This window comes from Pan troglodytes, chromosome 4 (genome assembly GCF_028858775.2).
Source record: "Pan troglodytes isolate AG18354 chromosome 4, NHGRI_mPanTro3-v2.0_pri, whole genome shotgun sequence".
In the NCBI taxonomy this organism is placed as follows: domain Eukaryota; kingdom Metazoa; phylum Chordata; class Mammalia; order Primates; family Hominidae; genus Pan; species Pan troglodytes.
In genome coordinates this window covers 174,205,672-174,231,066 of record NC_072402.2, presented here as the reverse complement: position 1 = coordinate 174,231,066, position 25,395 = coordinate 174,205,672, and the positions used below count along the sequence as shown (strand labels likewise).

At 55.4% G+C, this 25,395-nt stretch overlaps 2 protein-coding genes across 2 annotated transcripts in view; one reads left to right on the top strand and one right to left on the bottom strand.

The window, feature by feature from the left end:
- The first annotated feature begins 956 nt into the window (after positions 1-956).
- Positions 957-15,388, top strand: GPRIN1 (G protein regulated inducer of neurite outgrowth 1). Its single transcript, XM_016954301.4, has 2 exons — positions 957-1,108; positions 11,313-15,388. Exon 2 carries the CDS (start codon positions 11,356-11,358, stop codon positions 14,377-14,379), a length of 3,024 nt encoding a protein of 1,007 aa, XP_016809790.4. The 5' UTR covers positions 957-1,108; positions 11,313-11,355; the 3' UTR covers positions 14,380-15,388.
- CDHR2 (cadherin related family member 2) overlaps positions 15,373-25,395 on the bottom strand; it is a 42,694-nt gene continuing 32,671 nt past the window's right edge. The window contains exons 21-32 of the mRNA XM_016954302.4: positions 25,219-25,268; positions 22,969-23,120; positions 22,713-22,821; positions 22,535-22,623; positions 22,005-22,073; positions 21,821-21,898; positions 21,666-21,726; positions 21,464-21,588; positions 20,828-20,941; positions 20,667-20,747; positions 18,405-18,462; positions 15,373-15,658 (exon numbers count right to left, since the gene is read on the bottom strand). Coding sequence (XP_016809791.1) covers positions 15,518-15,658; positions 18,405-18,462; positions 20,667-20,747; positions 20,828-20,941; positions 21,464-21,588; positions 21,666-21,726; positions 21,821-21,898; positions 22,005-22,073; positions 22,535-22,623; positions 22,713-22,821; positions 22,969-23,120; positions 25,219-25,268 — 1,127 coding nt within the window. The 3' untranslated portion in view covers positions 15,373-15,517. The remainder of the gene's footprint in view (positions 15,659-18,404; positions 18,463-20,666; positions 20,748-20,827; positions 20,942-21,463; positions 21,589-21,665; positions 21,727-21,820; positions 21,899-22,004; positions 22,074-22,534; positions 22,624-22,712; positions 22,822-22,968; positions 23,121-25,218; positions 25,269-25,395) is intronic.

Genomic DNA, 25,395 nt, shown 5'->3' with positions numbered 1-25,395 from the left:
AGAATCTTAGCGCCGTGTCTGGCCCTACATAAGCATCATTGCCAATAGTTGTTACCATTGATTAATAGATGGTGGTGGCTTCATAGGACCGGTGCGAGAGGGTTTTGTCACATCTAGGGCAATTACGGAATTATTTTTTCTCCTCTGGGAAGTCAAGGGGAAGGGAACTCCTTCTCTGCAGGGAAATGTGGAGGGGGTGGGCAGCGAGTCTCTGTGTCCTTGGTGATTCAGATACCACTGGAAGCCCCTGAACACCTACTTTGCCCTTCCAAGACCACCGTGAGGTGCATAATGTTAGTCCCGTTTTACAGATCGAGAAACTGAAGTGCAGAGAGGTGAAATGATTTGCTCGAGGGTATCCAGGGGGAGGGGGGCGGGCGGGCCCCCGGGGAGGCCGCAGCCAGGGACTGGAAGGCATCTCTCCCGCACCACTACCTCCGGCGTCCCCGCCACTCGCTGGAGCGTGGGCAGCGGCGAGACAAAGGGCCGGGGGCGGGGAAGAGGAGGCCGGAAGTGCGGCCGGGGGTGGCGGGGGGGCGGAGGCGGGAAATTTCCTCGCTGGCGGAGCCGGGAGATCGCGCCGACCTGGGTCCCCATCCAGGCGTCTCGAGTCCTCAGGCCGGCGACTGCCCCCTCTGAGCCCCAGTTCCCTCCTTCGTCAAGCCAGGCGAGGGCTTTCGAGGGGCTGGTCTAAGATCTGCTAGACGGCGCGCCCCGCCCTCAGCAAGCTCGCAGCAAAGGGGCAGCCTCTCCGGCCCTCAGTCTCCCTGTCTGTGAAGTGGGAACCCGCTCGAGGACGGCGCGGAACCCGGGAGCCCAGCGGCCGCAGTTAGGGTTGGCCAGCGAGGGGCGCCCCTCCCTCGCTCCCTCCGGCCGCGGTTTCCCCGCGGTCACCGCCCCCTCGCGGTTCCGAGGCGGCCGGGCGGCTACTGCGCATGCCCGGGGCGGGGCGCGGGGCGGGAGCGCGGAGCCGGCGCTGGGGACGGCGGCGCCGGGTCTGCGGGTCCTCCCGCCAGCCCGGCCGGAGGCAGCCGAGGCCGCTCGGGCGGCGGCGGCGGCGGGAGCCGGAGCGCATCTCGCCCAGGAGCCGGAGCAGCGGCACTGCCTGGTAAGCGCCGCGCCCACACCCGCTGTCTTTCCGGGCGGGCGGCGGCAGCCCCTTCATCCGCTCGCTGCCGCCCCGGAGCCGCTGTCCAGGGTCCTCGAAGCCCCCCGGCGGCGGGGCTCGGACACCTCGCGAGGCATGAGCCCGGGTGTGTGCGCGCGGCTGGGGGCGGTGGGTGTCTGTTTCCAGGCTCCTCGCCGGGGCGGGGCGGGGCGGGGGCGGGTCCCGCAGCCCCGGGCCGAACATCCGAGGGGCCCGGCGGGCCAGGCTGCCCTGGCTGTGGGGTCGGCCCCGCGCCCGGCCTTGCCGCCGCCCGCTGGCTTTGTTCGGCACGGCCGCGCGGGAGGGGGTGCTTCCCGCCACTGGGGGGAGGGCGCCCTCCCGCGTTGATTCATCTTCCCCGGAGCGAGCTGAACGCTCCACTGGCTCCACTCGCACTACTGAGCACACTCGCCGTCACACACCCAGTGTGGCACACACTCTGGGGCGCGATCACACAACACCGCGTTCACGCACGGGCGCCTCATTTCCTCGAGTGAGGCCACAGGTCTACCGCACACACACAATGGCTGTTGGTCATTCCGTTAGACTCATACACACGGCCACCTGTCACCCAGGGTACTGGGTGGGAGCCTTGCGTACACACCCAGGCACAGCTACGCACTCAAACCAGCCATCGCGGATCACAGCATGGACATCAACTCAACAATACTCCCTGATCACCACACACTCGGGGCCACCCTGCCCTGGCCTGCTCACCCCTGCTCATGGGGTCCCTTGTGTACCCAGATACCCTGGAGTAGACTGCCACCCTTGTGCACACACTCCCTCTTACACACACACTCTGTCTCTTAGCGTGCTGCCCACTCCCACCCACACTGGCCCACGTTTGCATGTCCATGAACGTCCATTCTTGCCCTCCTATGTATGTATGTATGCATGGTCTGAGGGCCGTTTCTGGAAGCAGGTCTGGCTAACACCTTTAGATTCCTTCTCCCCCCACATCCCCGAGCAGGAGACTTCACTGCTCTGAGGGCACTACGAGAGAAGGGGACGAGGGGCAGCAGACTGAGATTCTCAGACACACTCAGATGCCTGACGAAGTCCCTCAAGCCTTTGTTGGTCTTGTCAGCACAGAAGAGGTATCTGCAGGTGCTTGGCAGTTCTGGCCCTGTTTATGGGTGTAAGGATAGCTCCATGCTGGAAAGAAATCCTAGAGGGAAAGGAATGGCTGGCCAGGTCTCTGTGACCTGAATGGGCAGCCACAGGGGCTGCTGCTCTCCCTGGGAGCAGGACACAGGCACCTGTGCAACACCCAGATAAGCTCTCCTAGGAGTGAGATACCCACAGGGTCCAAGTAGCCCCCACGAGGCACAAACACACAGGCCATTCTGCGCATGCAGGGTGTACATACGCACAACAAGCTCTTCTTGAGCAGAACACAGGAGCCAGGTCCTGGCCCCAGAGTGGCCCAAGCTGGTACATACATCCACAAGCAGTCTGCTCACTCCTTTGCATGCCAGGTGAGCCCGCCTACATACCTAGCAGACATTTCTGCCTTCTGCCTCAGTCAGGCCACACTCAACCTGTTTGTGCCCAAGTGTACAGGCTCATCTGCTCATAGGGTGTGTGTGTTCCCACAGGTGGGGGAATGTATGCAGGGGCAGGGGAGCTCTTGCTTCTTCTACTGCATGCTCCTTGGCACTGTTGCTTGGGAGGAACCTTGGCCTGACCTCAAAAACCAGAAAGGGGGTTTTAAGAACCAAGTGTCAGGCCAGGTGCAGTGGCTCATACCTGTAATCCCAATACTTTGAGAAGCCCAGGCAGGAGGATTGCTTGAGGCCAGGAATTTGAGACAAGCTTGGGCAACATACCAAGACCCCCATCTCTACAAAAATTTAAAGATGAGCTGGGTGTGATGGCACATGCCTATAGCTACTTAGGAGGCTGATGAGGGAAGATTGCTTGAGCTGAGGAGTTGGAGGCTACAGGGAGGTATGATTGTGTCACTGCACTCCAGCCTGGGTAACAGAGTGAGTCCCTGTCTTCAGAAAAAAAAAAAAAAAAAAAAAAAAAAAGCCAAGTGTCAGTGTCCACGATCTTAGAAAGAGCTCAGGTTTTGTGCTTGGGCACCACTGGCTTTGAGCTACAGCCTTCCCTCCCGCCCCAGTTGTGTGCCTTTGGTCAAGTCTTCTCCCTCTGACTTCAGTGGCCTCATCTGTGAAATGGGATGATAATGCCCCCCTCATGAGATTGTTGTGGGATCCAGATGATAAAAAGAGACTGAGACCAGGTGCAGTGGCTCATGCCTGTAATCCCAACACTTTGAGAGGCCGAGGTGGGTGGATCACTTGAGGCCAGGAGTTCAAGACCAGCCTAAACAACATGGTGAAACCCTGTCTCTACAAAAAATACAAAAATTAGCCAGGTGTCGTGGCACATGCCTGTAATCCCAGCTACTCGGGAGGCTGAGGCAGGAGAATCACTTGAACCTGGAAGGTGGAGATTGCAGTGAGCCGAGATCATGCCACTGCACTCCGGCCTAGGCAACAAAGCAAGACTCGGTCTCAAAAAAAGAAAGACAGTGAGCGTGCTGGGCCCAGGTAATGGAGCTGGGTTCTAGTGGGATAGTTGCGGGGAGAGAATGTGGGGCCTCAGGCCTGGGCTGCCTCTCAGAGAAGCAGCTGGAGGATCCTCAGGCCTCCCCAAGATCCAGGAAGGGCCCAGCAGAACTGTGAGCAGTAGAGCCTCTGGGAGTGGTCTTGGGGCAGTTCTGAAACCCAGGACTGGCCTATCTCTTCCAGATGTAACTACATCCCCTCTCCCATTTCACAGATTGGAAAACTGAGACCCACAGAGTAGAAAAACTCACTCAGAGTCATAGAGGATGTCAATGACTAAGCTGGGGCTTGACCTCACATCTTTCTACCTCCCTGACCAGGCTCTTTGTCCCTACCCTGGACTTTATCCCATCTCAGAGGCTGGAAAATACAAGTTGGGGACGGGAAGCCTGGGGACTTTCAAAAGGGGCATGTTATCAGCTGAGCCAAGCTTGCCTCTTAGAACCTGTTTCTTCCTCTGGAAAACAGGACTACAACAGCTGCCTGGCAGGTGGGTGGGATTTGCACATAGTAAGGGCTTGATTTGTACAAGGTCACCTCTGCCTTTCATGGCATTGTGCTCCAGGGTCCACACTCAGGTGGCTACAGGCCAGGAGGGTAACATACATGAAGGGCCGGCTGTGAGAAAAACGACAGTGAGAATTCCATGATTGATGGCAGCAGACAGTCAGCCTCAGTGTCTAGGACACCATGGGGAAGAGAGAGGATTGTGGCTGATTGGAGAGTACACCCCCATCTAAGGAGGCTGTCCCTTTGGGGCTCCAGCTGAATGTTGTCAGGCAGGAAGCACGCTCAGATTGCCAAATTTTAGTTTTCCAAGAGAAGCTGGAAATCTTACTGTCACATGAAATCTTCTAATGTTTAGAAGTTGATCAGTTAATTCCTTTTTAAAACTGATTTTAAAATGTGTTTAGCTCTGTGGGTCAAACAAGCCTGTCTGAGGGTCAGGTTTTGCTGGTTTGTGTCTCTGCTGCAGGCCCTTTCCTCCCCTGCCCCCTCCTGGGAGCACAGCTGGGCTCTGACAGGCTGAGCAGATAAAAACAGGCCTTCCACAGACACAGTCCAGCCCTAAAGTGAGCAGAGTCAGGCACACCCCTCATTTTCTTTAATTCTCACTATAGCCCTGGGGGAGCAGGAGGTGGGTTCTTCAGGGTCCCCAAGGAGGAGAAGGGCGTTGCTTGAAGTCACAGAGCTGATAAGCGGTGGGCTGGCCTGACTTTCTGCCCGGGCTGCACCCAGGGAGAGGAGCTTATTGGCTGGGCTGGTGTGTGAGGACCCCAGGGCTGGGCTTCTAGGGCTGAAATGAGGGGTAGTGAGGGCCCAGAGCACCCTTCCTATATCCTTTGCTGACTCTTTCCAGCTCCAGCTAAACTCCCTGTACACCAGCCAGGCAGCTGTTGAATTCCTATTTTCCAGAGAAGGAAACAGGCAGGCATGGTAGGCAGATCCTGGCCCTCACTGGAACCTGGGCCCTTTCTCTCTCTCCCTGTCTCTGTTTTAAAGACAGTTTCTTGTTCTGTTACCCAGGCTGATCATAGCTCACTGCAGCCTCAAACTCCTGGACTCAAGAGATCCTCCTGCCTCGGCCTCTGGAGCAGGCAGGACTATAAGTACATGCCACCACACCTGGCTAATTTCTTTTTTTTTTTTTATTTTAATTTAAAGTTTTTGTAGAGACGGGATCTTGCTGTGTTGCCCATGCTGATCTGGAACTCCTGGCCTCAAGCAGTCATCCCACCTTGACTTCCCAAAGCACTGGGATTACAGCCGCGGAACTCCGCCCCAGGGCCCTTTCCCTTGACCATCTTCCCGGTCACCCTGGCTTATAACGTCCTTTTCCATAGCCCAAGGGCCAGATGGATCAGAGGTTGCAAGCTGGTGACCTAGGGGTCAAAGTTGGCTCATGAAAGTGTTTTGGCCGGGCATGGTGGACCATACCTGTAATCGCAGCACTTTGGGAGGCCAAGGCAGCCAGTCACTTGAGGCCAGAAGTTCGAGACCACCCTGGCCAACACGGTGAAACTCTGTCTCTAGTAAAAATTTAAAAAATTAGCTGGGCGTGGTGATGTGCGCCTGTAGCCCCAGCTACTTGGGTGGCTGGGGTATGAGAATTGCTTGAACCCGGGAGGCAGAGGTTGCAGTGAGCTGAGATTGTACCACTGCACTCCAGCCTGGGTGACAGAGTAAGACTCTGTCTCAAAAAAAAAAAAAAAAAAGTGTTTTGTTTAGCCTGTATGATATTTTTTAAATTAGCCAATATTTAAAATATGGATATCCAGACTAGGCGCGGTAGCTCATGCCTGTAATCCCAGCATTTTGGGAGGCCAAGGTAGGCAAATCACCTGAGGTCAGGAGTTCGAGACCAGCCTGACCAACATGGAGAAACCCTGTCTTTACTAAAAATACAAAATTAGCTGGGCATGGTGGCGCATGCCTGTAATCCCAGCTACTTGGGAGGCTGAGGCAGGAGAATCACTTGAACCTGGGAGGCAGAGGTTGCAATGAGCCGAGATAGCACCATTGCACTCCAGCCTGGACAACAAGAGTAAAACTCTGTCTCAATAAATAAATAAATAAAATACAGATATCCAGATTTATGACTTAGCTAAAAAAAAATTTAGGAAACCTGGAGGCACAGCGGCCACATTCACTTCCCTGCTTAAATACTTCCAAGGGGCGGGACACAGTGGCTCACTAGGTGCTAGGTATAATCCTGTTGTAGACACGAGATCCTGCTGTATTGCCCATGCTGGTCTGGAACTCTTGGCCTCAAGAGATCAAGGTATAATCCTATTACTTTGAGAGGCTGGGGTGGGAGGATCACTTGAGCCTAGGAGTTTGGCTCTTAGACCAGCCTGGGCAACATGGCGAAACCTCATCTCTACAAAAGAGACAAAAATTAACCCAGCATGGTGGCACACATCTGTAATCCCAGCTGCTTAGGAGGCTGAGGTGGAAGGATCATTTGAGCCCAGGAGGTCAAGGCTGCAGTGAGCCGAGATCGCGCCACTGCACTCCAGCCTGGGCAACAGAGTGAGACATTGTCTCAAATAAAAAGAAAATACTTCCAGGGTTTCCAGTGCCCTTAGGCTAAACCCCCCTCCTCCACCATGCCTCGTGTGATTTGCTGCCTCCTCTTCCGCTGCCACCCCCTTTCCGACTCCACTCCAGCTCTTCATGGCTGGCTCAGATGGTAACTGCCTCAGAGGGGCCTTTCTTGACCACATGTCTAAACCAGCTGCCCACTCCTTTGTCTTCACAGCATCCATTATTTGAAATACTATGATTTATTTGCCACTTGTTTATTTCTCTCCTCCCAATCTTTCTGCATCTATAAGGCAGGGACCCCACATTTCTTATTCACTGCTGTATCCCCAGTCCCAAGAATAATGCCTAGAACATTGCCTGTGTGCTCAGTAAATGCTGAGTTAATGGAATGATTCCTAATTGGCCACAGCTGGCAGGAATTGAGTGCAGTTGCCCCTTTAGAAGGGGCCAGTGCCCTCTAGTTTGCCACAGTCCCCACCACTCCCTCTTGTCTCCCTCAGTCTGGGGATGTCAGGAGTCTTTCATCATCTCCCTTGTAGGAGAAAACAAATATTTGTCTGTGCCCATATCACTATCAAAAGGCCAAAGATGAAGATGGACTCAATTCACGCCACTCAAATCTGATGCCTGCCTGACCCCTGCAGGCTGGTGACCATCCAGTGATCCCACGAATTCCAACCAGACCTCTCCCGTGCTTCTGGCCTGCTTCCTACTGCCTCCTGGATGTCACCCCCCCATAAGTCCCATGGGCACTCCAGTTCCACTTCCGAAACCCAGTGCCCCATGATCCTCTGCAAAACTGTTCCTCTTCCTTTGTTCCCCTCTTAGCGATGGTCCCCCTCCCCCACCTCATAAGCCAGAGCCTGAGAGACCCAGTAGTGAACAGTATCGACTGTGTCCCCATCCAGAGACCTGAGGTCTGGCCAGGGACCCAGAGGTGTAAATGGCCAGATGCAGAGTGACATGAGCCTTGTTAGAGGAGGAACGAGAGGCTACAGGAATCCCCAGGAAGCTGGTAGCCAAACAAGGCCCACTAGAGGAGGAGGGGTTTTAACGGAGATCTGAAGGTGTAATAAGAGACAGCCAGGCAAGAAGGGAGGGAGAGATTCCTCCAGAAGAGGGTGTGTAGAGGCTGAGATGGTGGGGGAGAGAGAGAGCGTGTATGTGTGTGTGTACATGTTTTGGGGGTGGGAGTGGGTAATGAAAGATAAATCCCAGCACTTAAGTAGAAACATAGGGGCTTAGGAGCCTATTAAAGAGCTGGACTTTACCCCAAAGGTAAGAGTGAGTCATTAAAGGTTTCTCTTTATTGTCCATTGGGGAAAAAAAGGACTATGTGCGCACATAACCACAATTTAAACATCACAAAGGGGCGCACAAAGAAAAGCTTCTCCCACCCTCAGATCCCCGCTCTTCCTTCTGAGAGGCAGTCACTGCTAAAAGTTTTATAGGATTCCATCCAGAAATTCTCTTTATAAATAAACCCATCCATGTGTGTCCTTTTCCTTGGCTACACGCGTGGGATCCCAGTAGCGATGCTGTCCCCTGGCCTTTTTCAATTAATTTATCTTGGGTGCTTTCCCTCATTACCCCACACCTTCTAGTAGCTGCCCGGTGCTCTGCGTGGTTGTCCCACGGTTCACGGAACCTGCCTCCCCGTCTTGTGCTCATCACTAGCCATGCCCTTGTGTACGCCAGGACCATCTTCAGGACCCCAGGTCTATCTTTAGGACCATGCTTAGAGTTGGGCTTGGTGGCTCAAATGCTATGCGCGTTGTAAACTTTGATAGAAATTGATAAATGTCCTTCCAAAAAGATGACAACTCATTTACATTTCCGGCAAGAATGGGGAGGGTTTTGAGCCAGGGAGGGCACAGGTGGCTCTGCATCTTAGGTCATTCAGTCATTCATGGAACAAATCCGTATGAGGATCTTCCTTGCTTACTGCATGGGTGCCAGGTCTCAACTCTGGGATATTATCAGATAGCACAGCAAAGTCCCCACCTCCTGGAGCTGGCATTTTAATGAGAGCAACACACCACAAGCAATAAACGAATATATGTGATATGTCAGATGGTGACAGGTACTATGGAGGAAAACTGATTAGAATAAGAGGGTGGAGAATGCCAGCCAGAGCTGGGGAGGAGGCTGTTTTACATTGCATGGGTCAGGGAAAGCCTTGGGGAGCCGACCATGCAGATATTTGGAGAGAAGTCTCTCCATGCAGAAGAAGCAGGCAGCGCCAAGGCATGGAGGCAGGCGTGTTCAAGGCACAGCAAGGCGCACAGCGAGGCACCCCGCGTGGCTGAAGCAGCGTGAGGGAGAGGGAGAGCAGCAGCGGAAAGGGCAGAGGAGGTGACGGGGCCTGAAGATGCAGGGGCTTCTGAGCCATTCTAAGGAGTTTACTTTTACTTTGCATGGGATGGGGAGACACTGCCTGGTTCCGAGCAGAGGGGTACATGATTTGTCTCGGGTTTTACTAAGATCCCTCTGGCTGCTGTGTTGAGAATAAGCTATGGGACAAAGGAAAAGGCAGGGATAATCCAGGTGAGAGATGGTGGGGGGTTCAGATGGCAGTGGCCAGATGCTGGATATATTCTGATGGTAACTCCATTATGTTTTGCTGATAGACGTGGGGTGTGAAAGTCAAGGGTGATTAGGGATTTGGGCCTGAGCATTAAAGCCATGGTTTTGGAGCAGGTTTGAGGGGATCAGGAGCTCTATTCGCTTTGGCTACTGAGTGTGTAACGGAACGGGGTTGCTTGTAGGTCCAGCTGCCTGCTGGACCCTCTTCTTGGATATCCCCCAGGCACTACAAACTCAGCCTGTCCAAAAACGGATCTCCCTCTTTCCTACATCTCCTGCTCAGCACCATCACCCAGCAGCCCTCACCCTAGCCAGTACCCTGCAGACCGCCCCTGCCATTACCAATACAGCCTGTTGGTACCTGTCAGTTTTCCTTTGGATTTCTCAATTCTGCCTTTAACTACCATCTCCAGGACCTCTGCTGTGCTGTCTCTCATCGAGATTCCTGCAACTGCTCAGGGCCTGTTGCAGAGAAGGGGCTAGGTGAATGAATGAAGGATTGAATGGATGAAAGATTAAATGAATGATTTACCAGCTTCCTCACAGGTCTTGGCCAACCCCTGTGCTCCTTCAGCCCAGCCTCCATACCATCCCAGAGGAATCTTTGAAAACACACACATCTGACTATGTCCCTTCCTTGACTATAAACCATTCACAGCTCTCCAGGGCCTACATAGACATAAACTGGTGGCCTACAGGCAAGTCTTGTTTGGCCCACATAATGTTTGGGTTTTTTTTTTTTTAAACCTTTAGTTAATTAGCATATTTTACATTAAAGTCTGGATTTCCCACTTAAGCAACTGGAAGAACTGGGACCACCAGGTTGCATTTCTCCAGGATAGCACTTGGCTGATGGGAGTAGTGGTTCTCCCTTTATTATTTTTATTAATTTTTGGTTTTATTTGTTTATTTTTGAGATGGAGTCTTGCTCTGTTGCCCAGGCTGGAGTGCAATGGCACGATCTTGGCTCACTGCAACCTCTGCCTCTCAGGTTCAAGCAATTCTCCTGCCTCGGCCTCCTGAGTAGCTGGGATTATAGGCGTGCACCACCACACCTGGCTAATTTTTTTGTATATTTAGTAGAGAGGGGGTTACACCATGTTGGCCAGGGGGGTCTTGAACTCCTGACCTCTAGTGATCTGTCAGCCTCAGCCTCCCAAAGTGCTGGGATTACAGGCGTGAGCCGCCACGCCCGGCCATCCCTTTAGACAGAGCATGTGCTCTCTAATTTGCCATAGTCCCCACCACTCCCTTTTGTCTTATACCTAACCCACTTCCCTCACTGAAATTACCTACTTGACCCCCGGACATCAGAGCTTGCAGCCCCTGGCCTAGAGGACAAAAGCATAACTTCTGGATAGTGTGTTGCATGGGGTGGGGTTGAACAGAGAGGGGCGATAGTAGGCAAAGTTGAAAAGTTAGGCTGTGGGTGGGGCGCAGTGGCTCACGCCTGTAATCTCAGCCTTTGGGAGGCTGAGGTGGGCGGATCACCTGAGGTCGGGAGTTCGAAACCAGCCTGACCAACAAAATACAAAATTAGCTGGGCGTGGTGGCGCATGCCTGTAGTCCCAGCTACTTGGGATGCTGAGGCAGGAGAATCGCTTGAACCCAGGAGGTGGAGGTTGCGGTTGCGGTGAGCTGAGATCGCGCCATTGCACTCCAGCCTGGGCAACAAGAGCGAAACTCTGTCTCAAAAAAGAAAAAGAAAAAGAAAGTTAGGCTGTGGCCAAGTTGTGAAGGGCGTTGAATGCCTTGTAAGACGTCTTTATACAGAGGGCCACTGGGAGCAGTGAAGCAGGGGAGTGACATGCTTGGGTTTGTGTTTTTAGTCCAGGTCCTCTGGACAGGTGGGGACCAGATGGGACACAGCACTCAGTGAGGAGGGGGAGAAGGCAGAGGCTCCTCCCCCACTGAGCTTTGGGAAGTCTGAGTCAGCTCTCTCTCTGTTTCAGAACCAGACAGCAGCCTTGGGTGCAGGCGTGGTCATGAGGGCAGATGGACACTGCTGAAGACCCGGCCTGGCTCCAGCTGCTTCAAAAGGATTCCAGCCCCCCAGGACCCCGACCCACAGCCTTCTTCTGCCCACAGGATGGGAGCCTGGGGGCTGGCAGCTCGGCTATGAGGGATTACTGCCCCTCCCAGCAAAAGGCAAGCTCTGCACCCCCCAGGCACACCCCTGACCAAAGCCCAGGCATGGAGTCTAGACACAGAAGCCCCAGTGGGGCTGGGGAAGGGGCCTCCTGCTCTGACGGCCCCAGAGGGAGCCTGGCCTGCCCCTCCCCAACCTGCTTCTCTCCCCAGGAGGCACCCTCCAAGGAGACATTGGAGGTACATGGAGCCTCCATCTCAGGGACACCAGAAACCACCACGTCTGGGAAGCCAGAGCCTGTGTCCTCCGTGAAAACTGAGCCCAAATCCTCAGATGACAGAAATCCCATGTTCTTAGAGAAGATGGATTTCAAGTCCTCAAAGCAGGCCGATTCCACTTCCATAGGAAAGGAGGATCCTGGGTCCTCGCAGAAGGCAGATCCCATGTTTACAGGAAAGGCAGAGCCTGAAATCTTGGGAAAGGGGGATCCTGTGGCTCCTGGAAGGATGGATCCCATGACTCTAAGAAAGGAAGATCTTGGATCCCTGGGAAAAGTAGATCCTTTGTGCTCCAGCAAGACGTATACAGTGTCACCGAGGAAGGAGGATCCTGGGTCTTTGAGAAAGGTGGATCCTGTGTCCTCAGACAAAGTGGACCCTGTATTCCCAAGAAAGGAGGAGCCCAGGTATTCAGGAAAAGAGCATCCTGTGTCCTCAGAAAAGGTCGCTCCTACATCTGCAGAAAAGGTAGATCTTGTATTGTCGGGAAAGAGAGATCCTGGGCCCTTGGGAAAGGCAGATCCCGTGCCCTTGGAAAGCATGGATTCTGTGTCCACAGGAAAGACAGAGCCGGGGCTCCTGGGCAAGCTGATTCCAGGCTCATCAGGCAAGAATGGGCCTGTATCCTCTGGGACCGGGGCTCCTGGGTCCTTGGGAAGGCTGGATCCCACATGCTTGGGGATGGCAGATCCCGCATCTGTGGGAAATGTAGAAACTGTGCCTGCCACAAAAGAGGACTCCCAGTTCCTGGGAAAGATGGACCCTGCCTCCTCAGGAGAGGGGCGTCCTGTGTCTGGCCACATGGATACCACGGCTTCAGCAAAGACAGATCTCACGTCTTTGAAAAATGTGGATCCCATGTCTTCAGGCAAGGTGGATCCAGTTTCTCTGGGAAAGACGGACCCCATGTGCTCAGGAAAGCCAGAGCTCTTGTCTCCTGGACAGGCAGAGCGTGTGTCTGTGGGAAAGGCAGGAACTGTATCCCCAGGAAAAGAGGACCCGGTGTCCTCCAGAAGGGAGGACCCCATATCTGCTGGAAGTAGAAAGACATCATCTGAAAAAGTGAATCCTGAGTCTTCAGGAAAGACAAACCCTGTGTCTTCAGGTCCAGGCGATCCCAGGTCCTTGGGGACAGCAGGTCCCCCATCTGCAGTAAAGGCTGAGCCAGCGACTGGGGGAAAAGGAGATCCCCTGTCCTCGGAGAAGGCAGGTCTGGTGGCCTCTGGAAAGGCGGCTCCCACAGCCTCAGGGAAGGCCGAGCCCCTCGCAGTGGGCAAGGAGGATCCTGTGAGCAGGGGAAAGGCAGACGCTGTCCCCTCTGGACAAGGGGACTCTGTGTTTACAGGTAAAGTGGTCTCAACTCCAGGAAAAACAGTCCCTGTGCCCTCGGGGAAGGATCCCGTGTCCCTGGGAAAAGCAGAAGCTATCCCAGAGGGAAAAGTGGGTTCTCTGCCTCTAGAGAAGGGGAATCCTGTTACCACCACAAAGGCGGATCCCAGGGCCTCGGGGAAAGCACAGCTGCAGTCTGGTGGCAAAGCAGAAACAAAGCTCCCTGGGCAAGAGGGCGCTGCAGCACCAGGAGAAGCAGGGGCTGTGTGTTTGAAAAAGGAGACACCACAGGCCTCAGAGAAGGTGGATCCTGGATCCTGCAGAAAAGCAGAGCCCCTTGCCTCAGGGAAGGGAGAGCCTGTGTCCCTGGGGAAGGCCGACTCTGCACCTTCCAGAAAAACGGAGTCCCCATCCTTGGGGAAGGTGGCCCCCCTGAGTCTGGAGAAGACCAAGCCGTCCTCCTCCTCCAGGCAGCTAGACCGCAAAGCCCTCGGCTCAGCCCGGTCTCCCGAGGGTGCCAGGGGCAGTGAAGGCCGCGTGGAGCCGAAGCCCGAGCCCGTGTCCAGCACCGAGGCCTCCAGTCTCGGCCAGAAAGACCTGGAAGCCGCTGGGGCCGAGAGAAGCCCCTGCCCAGAGGCCGCAGCGCCCCCGCCGGGGCCGCGGACTCGCGACAACTTCACCAAGGCGCCGTCGTGGGAGGCGAGCGCCCCGCCGCCGCCGCGCGAGGACGCGGGCACTCAAGCGGGCGCGCAGGCCTGCGTCTCAGTGGCCGTGAGCCCCATGTCTCCGCAGGACGGCGCTGGGGGCTCGGCCTTCAGCTTCCAGGCGGCGCCGCGCGCGCCCAGCCCGCCCTCGCGCCGAGATGCGGGCCTGCAGGTGTCGCTGGGCGCCGCCGAGACGCGCTCCGTGGCCACTGGGCCCATGACACCTCAAGCCGCCGCGCCGCCCGCCTTCCCCGAAGTGCGGGTGCGGCCCGGCTCAGCGCTGGCGGCCGCTGTAGCGCCCCCGGAGCCGGCTGAGCCCGTGCGAGACGTGAGCTGGGACGAGAAGGGCATGACGTGGGAGGTATACGGCGCCGCCATGGAGGTGGAGGTGCTGGGCATGGCCATCCAGAAGCATCTGGAGCGACAGATCGAGGAGCACGGCCGCCAAGGGGCGCCCGCGCCGCCGCCCGCCGCCCGTGCCGGCCCCGGCCGTTCGGGCTCGGTGCGCACCGCGCCCCCAGATGGCGCCGCCAAGCGTCCGCCCGGCCTGTTCCGCGCGCTGCTGCAGAGTGTGCGCCGGCCGCGGTGCTGCTCGCGGGCGGGACCCACGGCCGAGTGATCTGCCCCCATTTTGTACGCCCGAGTTTCCGACCTTCTCAGGCTCCCTTCTTGATCACAGGCCCCTAGAAGGGGTCCCCTCTGCGTGCCACAGGCCTCCGAGGGGTTGTGCAGCCTCTAGGGCTGTTGCGTCCCCGTCTTTCCAGCCCCTCCCATCACAAATACAGAAGAACCCCTTCTACCAAGCTCCCTCGTGGCCACGAGGCCACGAACCCGGCCAGCCCTGACGCCCCACTGTCCCCTCACAGCCCTCAGCTCTACTCCCGGTCACACTGGGCGACCACGGGGACCTGCTCAGCACCCTCACCTCCCACCCCCTGAGAGCTGGGGCAGGCTCCTGAGATGTCTAGACTGGTGCGTTGTGGTCTCCGGTGGGGCCAGATCCCCAGAACAGGGAGAGACTGCATACAAGTCTGAGTGGCAGAAGCTTCAAGTGGGTGAGGATCGGTGTGTGAGACCCGCGAGTGGGCACGTCTCTGAATGTGAGGCCTCGGGCAGCACGTGAGGTAGAACGAGTGTGAGCGTCTCCACGCAGTGGCTGGCCCCGTGGCCAGGGCGTCTCTTGCATGCTGTTGGTGGTCCTTCCCCAGTTCCTATCTCCCACCCGCCTGGTTCCAGCCCCATCCCCTCTCCCACTGAGTCACAGGTTTGAGATTCCCAGAGAGGCCAAAGACAGCTACAGGAAGTACCCTGGGGGCTCAGCTGAGAGAGAGTCACAGAAAGGCCAGAGGGTCTCAGGAAGGTCTGGAGGTCACAGCTGGGCTCACAGAAGCTCTTGGGCCCTGGCATCCTGGGTGACCGGTGTTCTTGGGTATTGGGGACAGGACAGAGAGCTCATTCTATAACCACAGTTGTCTTTTAAAGGCCACCCTCTCCAGCCCCTTGTCCCCCCTGTGCTGTGAGCCCCACAAGTCCCTTGTGACCACTCAGTGTCCCGTCCCCACCCCTCCAGCCGCAGTTTTTGGCTACAAACTGTCACAGTATACATTGGTAATAAAATATTTCCCCAACCCCTGTCTGCCGTGATTGGCCAAAAGCAGGAGGCAGGGCAGTGTCATATATTTTCATCTCCAGGGAGACAGTTGCAGTTAGGGTGTGGTGGGGCCCCTTCAAGGGGTCCAGAAGAGTGGGGGCCCCTGTCACAGGTCCGTGGTGTCCAGGCCAGCGTTGGCGTAGGATGGCCCCTCCAGCTGTCCACTTGCGCCTGCCTGCCGTCCTAACAGGACCACGCTCAGGGGCTCTGGATCTGGCTCTGGTGGTGTGTGCGGTGGCCCGTGCTCCTGCAGGGAGAGGGAGAGGAGGTGTGAAGGGCAAGGCAAGGTGGGGCGAGTGCCCCAGGCCCTAGGGGAGTGGATGGGCTTCAAGCTCAGGACCAGTGGTTCCTTGGCAGGGGTCCCACCCTGCCCCTCCTGGGGCCTCTGGTCCAGGCTGTGTCCCAGAGGTGGCCCTGGCTAATGGTGATGCAGATTAGGGGAGGGGGAGGGTGTGGCCTGGGGGATCCACTCTTGCCTTTGCCCTGCCCACCAACACTGCGGCACTCTGCTGTTCAGCCCAGTTCCAAATAATGCCAGGCCCTGTGTCCTGTGCCGAGGAGCCAGCCCAGCGCAGTTCCTGCCCCCTGTACCCCACGGCAGGCACCGTGTGGGTTGAGGTCCATCCATTACCTCAACTACCCACTGAAACCCTCTGAGGGAGGGAACATGTCCTCTCTTCACAGATGTGGAAACTGAGGCTTAGAGAGGTCTACTGAAGAGGGGGCAGACCACTGGTCTTGCTGGTTCAAAAGCGTGTCCATGATGTGATACTGCCCTGGTTGAATTTGACGTCTCCTTTTGCTGCCCTCAGAGGGACGCTGCCCACAGGCTGGTCCCACCTGCAGTTTATCATGGCACACACTCACTCATCTCTCCCGCCTTTCCTCTTCCACCTCGCCATGCGACATGCTGTGTGCGTGCACACACACACACCCTCCTGTGGAACAGCCAGGCCCCCAAGCTCAGCTGCTCTGCTACAGAGACACCCACAGGGCCAGAGCCCCAGCCACCACCGCCCTCCCCAGGGCACTCCAAGGGCTTTTTCCAGACTGGGGCTGTTCTGGTCCCTAGTAAACAGTGGAACATCCGAGGGGCCCCAGAGGGGCTAAACATTCTGCCTGTGTTCCTCAGAGCCCTCAAGACAGACCCCGAGTGGAGAGCTGCAGGCTCAGTGCCACCCACGATAACATGACCTGGTGCCAGAGACCAAAGACCTGGGTTCTGGTCTGCCCCTGCCCTGCACGCTGTCCCACTTTGAGCAAGTCAGCACCCCTCTCTGGATGTGAATTTCCTTGCTGGTTACTTGGGGAGGTTAGAGTGATAATCTCTCCAGCCACTCACACCTACCACACAGACGTGTGGAGCTTAGACAAGTCAGGGCACCAAGAGATTCCTGGGAAAAGGATCCACCCGCGCCACCCCAGCCATGGGAGAGCAGGGGGCAGACAGCTCCCAAGAAGGCCCCGTGCCTCGTGGACCTGCTCAGAGACCTACAAGACTCACTGCTGCAGGAGACGGGGTGGAGCCTTGGGCAGCTTCTCAGAAATATAGCAACCCCCTGCCCTCCCAGGACATAATCTGAGCAATTTTCTGGCTTTGAAGACTTTCCGTGACTTGTCCCCACACCCTCTCCAGACCCTTCTCCTACTTCCCTGCCCCTTCCCGGTCCACAGATCCAGCCACACCTCAGGGGGTCCTTAACTCCACTCCCTTGGGTTAGGAGCAGCATCAGCCTCTGCCACAGGCCATGCACTCCAGCAGACAAGACTGTTCCTTCGCCTCAGTTCCCCAGACATGTTCATGAGAGTTTTGGCCACTAACCATCTCCTAGCATCTACCCAGAGGCCTCCAGCGCTGCCTGGCTGCCTGCATTACCACCCACACAACCATACCTGGGGCCTGTCCGGAGGCCTCTGTGCCAGATTCCCTGCACCGTGTTATACCTGGGCCCCTGTGCGACATTCTACCATTTTAAAGACCAAGAGAGGCTTCAGTTGGCCAAATCTTTCCATGTAAGGAGTCCTCAGGGAAAACAAATTCTGAACCATGAAGTGAGGTTGGGAGCCCCTAGTGGCCAGGGACCCAGCCAAGCCCAGAACCCAGACTGGGGGAAAATGTGGGTGGATCCCCCGCAGCACCACACACAGCCTCAGCCTATCACAGCTCCAATGGGCCTTAAGCGTCTCCTCCAGAGGTGGCTTTCAAAGTGGGAAGGAGAGAGGGCAGTTCCTTCTGTTTCCAGAGAGCCACCCCTCCATGTCCAGGACCCACCCCACACTCAGCCTGCTGACCCGCTCCAGCGGTGTCCACCGTGCCTGCACCTTAGCACCCCCTGAACGGCCTTTACAACAGGTCCATGCCCAGGCTCCACGTGGGCCATCAGAATCAGAACTCTTGGTCTTTAAAATGCTAGAATGTTGCACCCATGGACCTGGGTGTGACCTGGGCATCAGTATTTTTCAAGAGTTCCTCAGGTGCTTTTATGCAGCAGGCCAGTCTATGAACACTTGATCTCATCCAACCAACTCACCTGTTTAACAGATGGCGGTACTGTTGTTTATTTGAACCCATCTTCTCTCCTTTGCTAGACTATGCTCGTTCACCTCTGGATCTCCTTTCCCACCCCCAGCTGACTTTCCTATAACGGCCATAAAGGGCTGGAAGCAGATGGGTGAGCACTTGTTTGTGCCGAGTGGTTCTTATGCCTGCCCTTACTTAATCCTCACAATGGCCCTGCATGGTTGATGTTCCCATCCCCATTTACAGGTGAAAAAACTGAGAAGCAGAGGCAAGAAGTCTCTCAGGGTCACACAGTGAACCAGTGGAGGAGCAGGAATTGGACCCCCATTCCAAAGCCACAGGGCTTTCTGGGGCCTGGTGCAGAGAAGCAGAACTGCCCATGTCAGTAGCAGGTCCCTTGAGCTCTGCCCTGAACCCTCCACAGAAGAACCCAAGTTGGAATCTCCAGGCACCAATTCATCCCCCATCTTGCCTTGATTTCCTGACTGTTCTTGTCCACATCCACAGAGTTGTCGTCCAGGGAGTTGATGCTGTAAGAGAGGTGATGGAGCTCAGGTGTTGGCAGGCCCAGTCCTCCCTTACTGTGCCCAAGAACCACCACCTCCATCACCACCATCACCATCACCACGACTACCACCATCATCACCATCACCACCACCACCATCATCACAACTACCATCATCATTACCATCAGCACCATCACCATCAGCACCATCACCATCACCTCAACACCACCACCACCACCACCACCACTATCATCATCATCACCATCACCACCACCATCACCATCACCACCATCACCATCACCTCAACACCAACACCACCACCACCACCATCATCATAACCATCACCACCACCATCACCATCACTACCATCACCATCACCACCACCATCATCATGCATCATCACCATCACCACCATCACCATCACCACCACCATCATAACTATCACCACCACCATCACCATCACTACCATCACCATCACCACCATCACCATCACCACCATCACCATCACCTCAACACCAACACCATCATCACCATCATCACCACCATCACCATCACCACCATCATCATCACCTCAACACCACCACCACCACCATCATCATTGTCATCATCACCATCATCACCACCATCACCATCACTACCATCACCATCACCACCACCATCACCACCACCACTACGATAACTGCCACCACTACCATGACCACCATGACCACCACCATCACCATCACTACCATCATCACCACCACCACCATCACCACCACCACCACGATAACTGCCACCACTACCATGACCACCATGACCACCACCATCACCATTGCCATCACCATCACCCACCACCACTACCATCACCATCACCTCAACACCACCACCGCCATCATTGTCATCATCACCATCATCACCATCACCATCACCACCACCATCACCATCACCTCAACACCAACACCATCATCACCACCATCATCATTGTCATCACCACCATCACCATTGCTACCATCACCATCACCACCACCACCATCACTACCACCACCACCACGATAACTGCCACCACTACCATGACCACCATGACCACCACCATCACCATTGCCATCACCATCACCACGACTACCACCATCATCACCATCACCACCACCACCATCATCACAACTACCATCATCACTACCATCAGCACCATCACCATCACCTCAACACCAACACCACCACCACCACCACTATCATCATCATCACTATCACCACCACCATCACCATCACCACCATCACCATCACCTCAACACCACCACCACCACCACCATCATCATCCATCATCACCATCACCACCATCACCATCACCTCAACACCAACACCACCACCACCACCATCATCATCCATCATCACCATCACCACCATCACCATCACCTCAACACCAACACCACCACCATCATCATCACCACCATCACCATCACCACCATCATCATCACCTCAACACCAACACCACCACCACCATCATCATTGTCATCATCACCATCATCACCACCATCACCATCACTACCATCACCATCACCACCATCATCACCACCACCACCACGATAACTGCCACCACTACCATGACCACCACCATCACCATTGCCATCACCATCATCCACCACCACTACCATCACCACCATCACCTCAACACCACCACCACCGCCATCATTGTCATCATCACCATCATCACCACCATCACCATCACAACCATCACCATCACCTCAACACCAACACCATCATCACCACCATCATCATTGTCATCATCACCACCGTCACCGTTGCTACCATCACCATCACCACCACCACCGCCGCCACCACGATAACTGCCACCACTACCATGACCACCATGACCACCACCATCACCATTGCCATCACCATCACCCACCACCACCATCACCACCATCACCTCAACACCAACACCACCACCACTACCACCACCATCATTGTCATCACCACCATCACCACCATCACCATCACAACCATCACCATCACCTCAACACCAACACCATCATCACCACCATCATTGTTGTCATCATCACCACCGTCACCATTGCTACCATCACCATCACCTCACCACCATCACCACCACCACCACCATAACTACCACTACTACCATGACCACACCATCACCATTGTCATCACCATCATCACCACCAACACCATCACCACCATCACCGTCACTACCTGTACCACCACCACCACCTAGCCTGGCTGTGAGGGGCACTTCTCACCTGACAGAGTCCAGGTCATTGGAGGGAGAGAGGTACTCCAAACCCAGGTCTTTGTTGGGGAGGTTCAGCATGGGGTTGGCTCTGGAGAGAAAGCCTGGTCAAGTTGCCTGGCCCTCAGCCACCACACCAGGCCTCTTACCTACCCTTTGACCCCTGCTCACCGCTCAGTGTTGTACATGTTAGTCCCTGGGATGGCAGGGGCTGAGGGCATCACCCCTGCTGCTGTCTTCCTGGCCTCCTTGGCAGCCTTCATAGCTCGAAGCTTCCGGTTGTAGCTGTGGGGAACCGGAAGAGGGGTCACACTGTTGCTGCACACCTGTTGTGTCCCCAGTGGAGGCCCTGAGCATGTGGCTTCACAAGATCCTGGGAGGTGAGTGTTAGCTCTATTTTACAGAGGGTAGAAGTAAGAGCCAGAGAAGGCAAGTGATTTGCCGAAGGTCAAATAGCCAGTGACAAGGCTTGAAGTCAAGCCCAGATACGGCTGCTGACTCTATACATGTTGGAAAAAGCAGCAGCATCTATTAAATGCATAGTGTGTGCCAGACGTCTCGCTGGGTGTGAGATGCATGTTACTTCCTTGAGTGCCCTGAGGAATCAAGTGTCATGCCCTTTCGCAGATAAGGAAACTGAGGCTCATGGAGGGGAGGTGACTCACCCAAGATCTCGCACTGGGTCACTGGGGAGTGAATGCATGTATACCTGTGCCTAAGCCCCAGCTCCTTCTACCCCCACCCCCCGATGTCTTGGGTGGTGGGAGAGGGTGAAGGTTGGAGACACGGGGGCAATGGGAGCCGCACCTCTTCCGCACACACACGAAGGCCATGGTCATGATCACAAGGACCAGCAGCAAAGCCACTCCCAATCCTATGATGACGCTGATGAGCTGTTTCGACAGGTCTGACTCCTGGCTCTCCTGGGAGCCCTGGAGAAAGATGAGTGTGAGGGAAGCACACTCGTCTTCAGCAGCCCCACCTGCTGCCCCGCCCTGCCCGCACTCACCAGCACCACCAGCCCCAGCTGCAGCAGCTGCGTCAGCGAGTCCTGATCATTCCGGATCATCCTGGCCACAGAACTCCACTTAGGCCCGAGGGACCTTGGCACACCCCAGGCTTCCTGCTCACCCTCACACCTGCCCCAAGGGCAGCCCCACTCACACGCTCAGCTCATCAAGGGTCAGGGCTGACCCATTGGGGAAGACAAAGTAGGCATCGAGGTAGGAGTGAGGTCGGGCCCTGGAGCAGGACAGAGTTGAAGAGTCAGGAGCCTGGATCACCCAGCAGGCCCCTCCTGCTACTGCTTCTCCCCCTCACTCCCACCCCCAGGCCTCTGGGCACTCACCGAGCTGCAGAATCTATGTCCTGAATGTCTACAATGTATACTGTAGTCCTGGTTGCCTGGGTAAGAGCCCTGCAAAGAAGGCAGATGTCACAGAGGCCTGGGGTCTTAGCCTGGGCCTGTGGCCAGGGCTGTGCCAGTGGGATTAAGAATTGTGTGAGTGAGAAAGGGCACCTCCTCTGGACAGCTCTGTTGGCTGAGTAGGTAGCATCTCTGTGAAAATTACAAAAGGAAATCCCTTCCTCTGGGGCTGGGTGAATAGCTTAGCAAGGAGAGTGCCCTTGTGCAACGCACAGCCTTCACAACTGTACATGGCAGCCTTGTTCCAAGGCTTCCCTCTGCCCTTGGCTGGGTATGGGCTTCTGGGGACATGCAAGAACGTCGTGCAGGTTAAAGTACAGGGTTGAAGACAGGGACAAGGTCAAATGTGGGTCAGGAACAGGATTGAGAGACATCCCATCCACGTTTTGTCGGGGACCAGGCTCCTACACCCTGTTCTTCCTACCCCTCCCTCCGGGGCTCCCCAGACCTACGCATTAATCGCCTGTCTGTTGGCGCCCACCTCCTCCTTTGGTGTGGAGAACTGCAGCCGCGAGCGGTAACTCTGGTCCACGGTGAAGAGCTGGGAAGGGGGTGTGCAGGAGATGAGGCACCAGGGACCCTGGGGGCTGGCAGAGGGCGTTGGGGGCTGGAGGTGGGACCAGCACTCACATTCAGGGTGGTGGTGGCTTCCAGGAAAGGACCCAAGGAAGGTCTGTCCCTGGCCTGGACTGTCACTTGGTAGGTGCCTTGGAGAGTGGAGTCAAGGCTGGTCACCGGCCTGCGGAAGGCAGGAGGTGCAGGTCAGTCTTGGAACCCAAGCTGAATCCTCAGGACCCTTGTAACCTCCAGGATGGGGGACTTGCTGCCTGAAAGCTCCTATCGGGCCCCTCCCCGCAACCTCCCTCCCGGGGCCGCCCGCAGTTACTGAATGCTCCCAGCGAACACGTCGGCCTCGGAGGAGGTGAAGATCGAGAAGACACCCTGGAAAGGGATGGTGGCCCCGTCCTTAGAGATGAAGTCTACTCGGAGGATGGAGAACAGGATGACGCCATTGTTCCCTGAATCATCGTCTCTGGCCTGGGAGCAAGAGTGGACAATATCTGGGGGCCCGGCCAGGCCAGGCATCCCTCCACCCCAGCAGGGATCAGAGGCAAGGGTGGCCTGGGAGGCTGGCCCTCAACGTCTCTATCCGCCATCCCCACGCTGCCCCGAATAAGCAAATGGTTTCAAAACACAGTGTGCCTGCTCTGCAAATCCAGATTTGGACAAGAACCTGCCCCTGTTCCCCAACTCTAAACAGATCACTGCCCTAAGTCCCTCACATGTGGAAATCCTGCCCTGCTCCCCCTACACCCCTCCACTGCCATACTCTCTCTCTCACACACACACACTCACACACACAGTCTCTCTCTCACACACACTCTCACCCTCTCACACACACACTCACACACACACACACAGTCCCACTCACTCACACAGTCTCACCCTAACACACTCACACTTACACACATATGCACACACACTCATACACACCATCACACACACTTATCCTCTCACTCTCACACTCACACACCCTCTCACACTCACGCACATCCTGACACACACATACGCTCACACCCTCATGCACTCACCACACACTCAATTCACACACTCACACACAAATACACTCAATCCACACACATTCACACACTTGCACAGTCACACACATACACACCCACAATCACATACATACCCACAGTCACACACATTCACATACACTCACTCACCCTTATACACACCCTCACGCACACACATTCACACTTAGACACACACACTGGCGTGCACACACAGAGCGATGCTCAGATTTCCTAAGCACCTCCCCTGGGATCCCTCATTTCCGTGCGGGGAGTACCAATTCCCCTAGTGGACCATGAAGCTGGTTGGGGAGGGGACACAAGCATTTTTATTCATTCTAGTGCCTTTTAGAGAAAAATTTAACCAGCACACAGAGCTTCGAGTTCACCAACGTTACTGTTAAGGATAGGCCAACACCAGTGCTTAGGTCTTAAAAAGGAGTCTATTTAAAGAAAATTGCCGTGGCTAAACTCATGACATTATAACCAAATTGGCAGAAGATTGGGAAGCTGTCTGAAGACTTGAAAGTCACACAGTCACTGTCTCTAGCATGAACGTCAACCTAGAGAGGGAGAATTACTATCCCCATTTTACAAGAGGAAGCTGAGGCTCCGAGAGACCCTGTCCTTACACTTGGCTCTAAGTGGGGAAGGCCAGCCCTGTCCATCTCTTGTACCCATGTCCTTTCCACAGCATAGGGAATGGCACCCACATGCCACCTTCTGGGAACTGCTAGCTTCTTGTTGAACAGGGAAACGGAGTCCCAGAGAGGGTAGGCAGCTCTCCAGGTCAGTAAGAAGCCCAGCCAGGCCCAGCCCTCGGTGGTGTGGGAGGCCTCATCCCCACACGGCATGGCCACCACCCCTAATAAACTTGCCACATCCAACACCATAAACAGCTGAAAGCCTTTTTATGACTTGGCTCCAATAATTTATTTATTTATTTATTTATTTTTGAGGCAGAGTTTCACTCTTGTCGCCCAGGCTGGAGTGCAATGGCGCGATCTCGACTCACCGCAACCTCCGCCTCTTGAGTTCAAGTGACTCTCCTGCCTCAGCCTCCCAAGTAGCTGGGATTACAGGCATGCACCACCACACCCAGCTAATTTTGTATTTTTTAGTAGAGACGGGGTTTCTGCATGTTGGTCAGGCTGGTCACAAACTCCCGACCTCAGGTGATCCACCTGCCTTGGCCTCCCAAAGTGCTGGGATTACAGGCTTGAGCCACCATGCCCAGCTGGCTCTGAGAATTATTTAATGACAAGGCACTGGCTTAATTTACAATTAGCTATGAGTTCTCTGTATTACTCAAGAATTCTGGTATAGTAAGAAATATCTAGACTGCAAGTGGTATTTACGGTCATGACATTTTTATGAATGCTACATTTATCACAGTGAAGTTTGATTACATTGATTAGACAGGTGTTGGTTTCCCTTCTGGGGTTTTCTTTTTCATGTGTTGGAGCCCATATATTTTCTTTCTACCATGGAAGGCCTGAAGGCCTCAGCCCTGTGTCCCCTGGGGCTCATGTGACCAACAAAGGCTGGAGCCAAGAACTTACCCGGACAGAAGCCACCTCCCGGTTGGGCAGCACGAGTTCAGGGATGATCACTGCAGGTGTGAACGGGAACAGGGTCAGCAGGGTCGGGACACTGCCCACCTGGACCAAGGCTGGTCACGAGCGCAGCTCAGGGCTCAACCCCCTAAACCTGCCCTCAACCTCTCTACCAAAAGAGAC

Excerpts from the sequence above, each read along its gene's own strand:
- GPRIN1 (XM_016954301.4), top strand. The coding sequence starts at position 11,356 with ATGGACACTGCTGAAGACCCGGCCTGGCTCCAGCTGCTTCAAAAGGAT.